This window comes from Asparagus officinalis, chromosome 7 (assembly GCF_001876935.1).
Source record: "Asparagus officinalis chromosome 7, Aspof.V1, whole genome shotgun sequence".
Lineage (NCBI taxonomy): Eukaryota > Viridiplantae > Streptophyta > Magnoliopsida > Asparagales > Asparagaceae > Asparagus > Asparagus officinalis.
Genome location: NC_033800.1, coordinates 70,109,135 through 70,117,434, shown reverse-complemented (window position 1 = coordinate 70,117,434; position 8,300 = coordinate 70,109,135). Strand labels below are relative to the sequence as shown.

At 32.9% G+C, this 8,300-nt stretch overlaps 2 protein-coding genes across 4 annotated transcripts in view; both read left to right on the top strand.

The window, feature by feature from the left end:
* LOC109847313 (GTPase-activating protein GYP7-like) overlaps window positions 1-3,023 on the top strand; it is a 10,054-nt gene extending 7,031 nt beyond the window's left edge. Inside the window, exons 3-7 of the mRNA XM_020416550.1 lie at window positions 5-102; window positions 1,309-1,406; window positions 1,845-2,099; window positions 2,184-2,267; window positions 2,612-3,023. Coding sequence (XP_020272139.1) covers window positions 5-102; window positions 1,309-1,406; window positions 1,845-2,099; window positions 2,184-2,267; window positions 2,612-2,626 — 550 coding nt within the window. The 3' untranslated portion in view covers window positions 2,627-3,023. The remainder of the gene's footprint in view (window positions 1-4; window positions 103-1,308; window positions 1,407-1,844; window positions 2,100-2,183; window positions 2,268-2,611) is intronic.
* LOC109850129 (glycolipid transfer protein 1-like) lies at window positions 4,133-7,009 on the top strand. Of its 3 annotated transcripts, none has more exons than XM_020420057.1 (7): window positions 4,133-4,229; window positions 4,502-4,641; window positions 5,349-5,404; window positions 5,494-5,624; window positions 5,699-5,834; window positions 6,560-6,694; window positions 6,767-7,009. In XM_020420057.1, exons 2-7 carry the CDS (start codon window positions 4,524-4,526, stop codon window positions 6,800-6,802), a joined length of 612 nt encoding a protein of 203 aa, XP_020275646.1. In that variant the 5' UTR covers window positions 4,133-4,229; window positions 4,502-4,523; the 3' UTR covers window positions 6,803-7,009. The 3 variants fall into 3 exon arrangements, with proteins under 3 accessions (XP_020275646.1, XP_020275644.1, XP_020275645.1); XM_020420055.1 differs by having other exon boundaries at window positions 4,133-4,241; XM_020420056.1 differs by lacking the exon at window positions 4,133-4,229 and adding an exon at window positions 4,262-4,395.

Genomic DNA, 8,300 nt, shown 5'->3' with positions numbered 1-8,300 from the left:
GAAATTTCAAATGCACGAGTGATTCAATTGGAGTTCGAGCTCAACTGACAATTCTGTCGACTATCATAAAATCTTTGGATCCAAAGCTCCATGAGCACATACGTAAGTCTCCTTACGATTTCTGTTGGCTTTCTTTAATGTTTCTTTTTGCCACGATCACTGTTTTAATTGTTCCCAACATGCAGTCTACTATCATTCTTTAGCATCCGTTTCCATGACATTAGGTAGATACACCTATATTATTTTTCATTCTTCTATATATATTGGGTTGGTCGTCTCACATTTTGCCTGCCATCGGTATGTACGCATAAACATGCCTTAAGAATGGATCCTTCTAATATTTGTTTTTGGTTGTATTATGTCAATATGCATCCTTTTAACACGACTAGTATTTCACTATTGTATTAGATAAATGATAGTTGGGATATCCATTATGCTAAATTTGTAAATGTTTAAGATACGCATGCTTTTCATCCCCAATCATGTTCAGGTTCTGCTCCATATCCCGACGTGTCGCCTGACATCTGCTATCAAACATATGATTCCTCTAGTTGCCATCTACCTGACATTTATTAGTTAGAACCTTGGAAATGTTGCTTTAGACTCGGAGGATCCTTCATTCATAGAAATTGGTTTATATTAGGTGGGCAAGTACTCAACCTAAATTCCAAAACATTTTTGCACGAGCTATTATCATAGAGAAATTTATCATTTCCTCTTCTTAGTAGTTACCATATTTGTCAATTTGCGAATAAATGTTAAATGCTATTTAGAAACTGATACAAATTTCTAACTTTGGGTTAATATGCACATGTGACCGAAATTAAGAAAAAAATTACTAATCATTGAAGAAATTCCAGAACGGGGTATTTCTGTTTGCCTGAGAAAATAGGAGTTCATATGTCATTGCTATACTCGTTTTGAATCTTTGGACAAAGAAGAATGTCTAAGGCAACCATCAGTTCAAATGATTGTGGATGCTTTAATGCATTTTTGATGTTTACATTATTCCTTTCCACTTGCATCTAGTAATTATATTTGTGTGGGGTGTGTGTATCATGTATGCTTTCATCTATATGATTTCAGTGGTACAGCTTACTACTATGGCCAGTCTTACAAGCGAAAAGAGGAGCATGCATATTACTTAAAATGTTTTTCCTCCCTACCCTTGTATTTCCTTGTCAAAGCCATTCCTTAGACCTTTTATACATAAGTAAATCAAAGTTGACATTTTTTATTACAATTTTAAAAATACAAAAGATTCACGATCATAATTGTTCATAACTCTGATAGAGATGTAATTGACAGAGAACTTAGATGGAGGAGAGTATTTGTTCGCATTCAGAATGTTGATGGTTCTTTTCCGCAGGGAGTTCTCATTTGTAGACACATTGTACCTTTGGGAGGTTAGTTTAAATTTCTGTGTTCTTTACCTAAAAAGAAAAGAGTAAATCGCACAAAACTCCTTATCTATACCTTCAGTCTTTGAATTTCTATTTTAGAAAGATAAATTGCAGGTAACACCCCTCTCCCTCATGAACTGAGGGGGGCTGAGTGCTAATAAATGAGTTGAGGCAGTCAAGTGTAACTCAAGGAACAGATGAGGGGATGATGTGCAATTTACCCAAGAAAACAAAAGTCTGTTCTTGCAACAGCCTCTTGTTAGTCAAAATAGCAGCTGATGCATCTCCCAAAGCTATTGACAAGCTTTCACCAAACAACATACATCATTTTTTATCACTCTTGTTCAGCTTTCTCCCTCTCTTCCTTCTTATCATCTTTAGTCATCACTTGATACCAAAGCTAACTGAAATAAGAAGATTGTTGATCCACAAAACTTGCAGCTAATGTGGGCTATGGAATACAGCCCCATGCTCTTCTCCTTGTACGAGTCTGGTACAAAATCTTCAAGTGGAGTAGATGCTGCATCAAATGTAGCCTTGCTAAAAAAGTATGGTAAATTCGTGAGAAAGAATGTGAGAATTGGTCAGAAGAATGCTCCACAAGCCCCTTTATCAATCTTTGTGGTAGCAAGTGTTCTTGAGACACAAAGCAAGAAATTGTTGCAGGAGGCTAAAGGCCAGGATGATGTTGTTCAGGTGTTCATTATTCTGCGGTTCATATTTCCTTCTTAGTTTGTGTTTTTGTTTTGAAGTTTCTCATTTTTAATTATATTTTACTAGATCTTGAATGATATTACTGGGAACTTGGATGCGAAGAAGGCGTGTGATGATGCGCTTAAGCTTCATAGCAAATACCTGACCAAGGTGATATCTATACATCATCTTTTTAGATAGGGTTAGTTGCGGATAGACCCCCTGTAATATTATTGCAGATAAAGCCCCTGAATGAATTTTTTTCACTCTTACCCTCAGAGAAAAAGAAAAGTATTTTTGACAGTGGACCCTTTGAGGGTAAAAGAGTCAGGAAAATCTTTCAAGGTTCTATCTGCAACGACAAAGCTAGATAGGTAGTAAGTTCAAACTGGTACTAAGGGGTTCTATCCACAACATTTAGATATAGCCGCATAGCGTGTGTGTGCGTTTTTCCTTCTTTCTTTTTTTCTTTTGAATTTGTGATCCATGATAACTGATATCACATCGATTTGCAGGTAAAGGTAGATTAGTCTCTTGGGAAAGACTTTTGGTTGATCAAATCAGCGACTACTGGCTTGAGCAATGGAAAGGAACCCATTTTACACCCAAGATGGTTCCTCTTTTTGTATTGGTTTATTGAAACTTATTGATTGATTATATTGTTGAGGCTCTTCAATCTACATTCTTTTATACGTGCACAAAAGAAAATGTAATATAGTAGCTCCTTCATGTTGTATTATTGTGTGTAAAAGAGGGAAAAGGAAATAAAAGAGAAAAAGAAAACGCCTAGGTGTCGAATCATTGTGTGAAAAAGGGAAAAAGGAAATAAAGAGAAACAGAAAAGCAGAGAGGGGGCAGTCCGCGCGTATAAAACTCGCTTGTACAAACTCAGTCCTTTTATGACAAAATTTAATGTTCTACTGTACTTGAAAAACCGTTTGATGTTCCATATTACAATGCGCAAGACATCCACCATCTCTCGTATTCTTCTATTATCTTCAGGACAAATTTTCAAAACCAACCTATTTGGACTTTTATTCCCAAAAAAAGACCCGTTTCACATTTATTTAGAGAAACCGACCTGGTTTCAGCCTCAGCGCTGAAACCAGGTCGGTTTTTGAAAAAAACTCTCCGAAACTTCACGGGAGTTCAACTCCCGTGAAGTTTTTTGAACTACGAAACTTCACGGGAGTTCAACTCCCGTGAAGTTTCGGAGAGTTTTTTTCAAAAACCGACCTGGTTTCAGCACTGAGGCTGAAACCAGGTCGGTTTTTGCAATTATTTTTGAATGGGGTCGTTTTTTGGGAATAAAAGTCCAAATAGGTTGGTTTAGAAAATTTAAAAAGAGTGAAGTAAACATCTAATTAGGGGATTACTTCAATATAATTTTGATGCCAGCTCGAAAATATATTCATCATGCAACTTTAGTGATATATAGTCTTTTGGTTTGTTTCTTGATGTTTCTATAATATGTGGACTGTGCCAGTGAACGTTGAACTACATCTATTTTGCAACGGAGAAGACAAATTGTGGTATTTAAATGAAGCATCTTTCATTCACTCACAAATGTGAGCTCGTTCAATCGGTTTGGATTCGAATCGAAGGCTGCCTCTGCTGAAGTTTTAACATCTTACCTCTTATAATTGAGTCCTGTCATTTCCAGTAGGAACATTCCCAAAACATACATATCTTATAATCGATCGGTGTGTGATGTGAGAGAGACTGAGAAAACATACTAGAGATTAAGTGGGCAATCTAAAAGAAATGGAGATTCTTGCTATCATGACAAGATAGTTACCGGTTTAATGCACATGAAAGAGAGAAATGTGCATCAATGGTATGCCTCAAAAGAGATACATGAAGTTTATTGGTCTATTTTTCTCTTCATTTTTGGTTAAAGTATGAGATGAGAATCTTAAGGGGGAGAAAGACATTAGGGGGGGTAGAAGAAGCTCGGCCCCTTATAATTAGCTTTCTCTCTATAAATAGCCGTTGAGATCAAGCTTCTGACATTTGAACCTCACAAAGCTATTGAGGGAAACAGAGGTAGAGGAAAAAGGAAGAAAACTAAGGGAGTGGAATTATTCAAAATAGTTTCCTTTTTCTGAAATTTTTTATTCAGTTTCCTTCAAGGTTTGTAGCAGGGTGAGATTACCTTACAACTTCTGATGATCATAGTTTCTTATAAAAATAAAGTTGGAAGAGATTTGATATGTAACAATATTATGCTGATATTTCTTGAGACAAAATCTTTCCAAAAATTTTGCAAAATTTGATTATCATGCTTGCATGTGGAATGGTAACTGTTCTCTTTGGCACCTACATTATTTGAAACATAATGTTAGAAATTTGTTGGTTCTTTATTCACATAAAAATGGAACTATATTGTTCGGTCTCATCGACAGGTGAGGGGATTCGAGGAAAGAAATGGAGGGGAGCGTGCTGACACCCTCAATGGAGGGAATGAAGCATGTGAGAACCAAGGAAGGCGAAATGCTCACCAAGCCTTTCCTTGATGTCTGCAAGCTCATCCTCCCCGTCCTAGGTATTATTTTCAGCTACATATATCATCATTTTATTTTTCCAACAGTTTAAACTTGTCTTACAAATCTTGTCATAGATTTCATTGTATGCCAATGTTATAAAAAGTGACAAAAATCTGTCAATAGTAAACGGTAAAATTGGTCTTTGTTGTTTCAAAATACATTGATAAGTATATAGATGTATTTGGTATCTCTACCATATCTGTCAGAAAACCGTCTTAATTACTACTGCGATATTATCCTATTTTTTTCTTTATTGGTTATAATCATACAATTTGTAATATAAACAAATATGAAATTATAGAACAGGAGCAAAGTTCTATTTCTAACACTTCAGTTGTTTTTAAAAATCTTTTCATTTCACTTGTATGCCAAAGTTCTCAAACATATAGGAATTCATCACAGTTAAATGCCAACACTCAAAAGGACAAAATTGATCTTTCTTGCTCTAAACTTGTCTTTCCTATCTGTATCATATCTGCCAGAAACCATTTTATTCATTATCGAGAGATTTTTTTTCTCATTCTTATCAAATTAACAGAGACGACAAACCTGAATTTCATAAAATGGAAAAAAACTGTAATTAAAATTTTGTACATATTACTTGATTTACACATCTTTTCAGTTGGAATTTTCAGGATTCTATCATTATTTCCAACTTATGACTACATGTTCATTTTTTTATTATAATTTATTTGTATGTCGCTAGATAAGTTTGGACCGGCTATGGTAATTGTGAAGGCAGATATTGGGGGTAACATATCGGTAAGAAATCCTTATGTTTCCCTCTCATTAATTACCAATGTACAAAATTACAATCCTTTTACCTTTACCATTGAATTCTTTTTGTGCAGAGACTTGAAAACAAGTACACTTCAGATACTCAGAAGTTCAAATTCATGTACACCATAGTGCTAGTTGAAGTTGAAAATAGAACAGCTAAATCCTATTCAAGCTGCACAAATGCACTTCTTTGGTTAACCAGGTGAGTTTTATATTATTTTTGTGGGTATTTCAGAATTGTCGTTATAATGAATGACGGAGAAATTATTATTTCAGGGCCATGGACTTCTTAGTGCAACTGTTAACAAATTTGAATGAGAATCCAGATTGCAGTATGTCTCGTGCCTGTAATGAATCTTATAACAAGACCTTGAAGAAATGGCATGGATGGATAGCTAGTTCTAGCTTTATGGTAATTTTACTTTTCAAAGTTTCTATGCGTAATTGTGCTATTGTCAGAGTCGCAGAGATTTTGGGTAAACTCCAGAAAATCCCTGAACTTTATAAATCATAGAAAACCTCCCTGAATTGTCTTACTTAATTATCTAGACTGACGGCATTGCTTTAAGCATTTATGTGTTCAAAATGTGAAAACTTTTAGACAATTTTACCCTATATACTAAATATAATTTATATATTATCTTTTTTGGGAAAGAATAGTAAAAATTAAATAAAGAATAGTCTAGACTTTTTACTCTAACCATTAACATTATTTATGAGAAAATATTGATGCTAGGAAGTTTAGTGTAATTTTGAAAGCGCAGAAGGGTTTTCTCTGATTTATAAATTTTGAAAGTATCTCGACTGGTTTCTGAAACTCTAAACATGGCCAATCGAAGATGACTATGTCTATGGTGTTTCTATTATTCTATTTATATATAATAAAGAAGAAAGTTTTGATTCCAAACTTGAAGATTGGCTACATAAATTATTTTCTTCTATTCAGTCAAACTAATACTATTCCATATTATCTACTTTAAAGAGCAAATTTCAGGTACCTATACTGCTATAAAATACATACTGAATGATATCTATACAACAAATTCACCAATCAATATAAAATTTTATTCCATGCCTGTAAATTTAATTATAGTTTTCCACTTAGTTACTGAAATAGAAATATTTTCACAATTTCAGCTGGCCCTAAATTTTCTTCCCGATAAGCAAAAGTTCTTGGATGTAATAGGTGCAGGATCAAGTGACGTAAAAGAAGAAATCACTAACTTCTGTTCTGCTTTCTCTCTCCTCCTCAAAGCAAACCATAAATTCCTGGTAACATTTCATGAGTTTCATATAGTTTACATATCACTAAGCTAGATTGATTCTTTTTCCTGATCAATACAGGCTGGTGTTGGACTTGACGGTATGAAATCTTCATGATGTGAAAGTGCTAATGCTTGATTCCTGCTTGGCTGCACATATTTTTTTACACTAAAGATTGTAGAATACATTGATCCAATCAAAGAGATCATTTTATTAGACAGATATTGTAAAATTTTGGAAGTTTTTTTTTGTTTCACTGTATAAAATCTACTGTGTGTGGATGGGATGCAAAATGAATACTACTATTATACAAAGAAACGATAATTTAATACATGTTGAGAGCTTCAGTTGGTTTTACATTTAGTTTAGCAGTACTATTTCTTTGTGCAAATGTGTATGTGCACTTTGATGTACTATTTTTTAATTTTTTCCTCGGATAAGTTTTTCTTCAGATGTCAATAGGATGCTTCACATTTTTTAAGAAACTAGATTTTATGCACGTGTGGTTAAATACTGTGATTAGGTATTTTTGGTTTATTGTCTTACTAAAATTTGTTCCTCGGTTACTCTTTGATAATTTTTGCTCACTTTAATTAAGTATATTTTGATTTATTTTCAACCTAAAATTTGTTCCTCGATTACGCTTTAATTATTTATTTATTTGATATTTGTTTGAATAGGCTATACCTAGTTTAAATTTTTATGTTGATAGTTGAATTGTCAGGAGATAAATATAATATAAAAAACCAATTAAAATTTTTATTTCATTTGGATAGGCATGAAACTGAGCTTGACCTAATTAAGTATAGCGTTATGAAAGTGAAAACACTTGAAAAAATAACATTATAAAAGGAAGATGAATAATAAAACCAACGAGCCAAGATGATTGATTTAAAGTGGGCTAAAATTACAGAAAATAGTTAATGAAAAAAAATCATAAAATAAAAATTAATGCTAACTCTAGCACACTTTTATATGATAAAAGCATCTACATATGCATATGAAAGTACTAAAAATAGTTTATGAAAATCCCTTCTAAAGATTCCTAATTTTTCTAAAAAAATAAAACTATTTTATAACAATTCACAAAACATTATCTTTTGTTTCTTCTATTTTATTTTTTATTGAGTCGAGATCAATCATTCTTCATCTTTATCTTTTTTCTGGGTAATTCTAGAGTAGTGTCTTCATCGTCTACATCGATTGTGATATGAGACTGGAGCATGTTATCTTTTCTTAGGCTCATTCATCTTTTGTCTTCTCATCTAAATTCAAAGAATATATTTCTTATGTTCAACACAATCTTCTGATAATGCGGACTTTGATTTTTTCCTATTTCAATAAGAATAAATGTTAATTTCATATATATAAAAAATTTTATGCATTTAATTTATTACTTAAATAGGGTTAGGAACTACTTTTTTTCTTTGTAATGAATTCTTTTGTTATGCATCCAATAAGAATTTCTGTTGTGTTATAATGTTACCTTTGCTCTGTTTGTGTTATTTTCCATGAGGATCTGAACTAAATACATTATATTTTTTCATTATCAATTTTCTTTAGATTATAATATTAATGTTTAATTTTGATATATTTATTTCATGAAATAGAAATA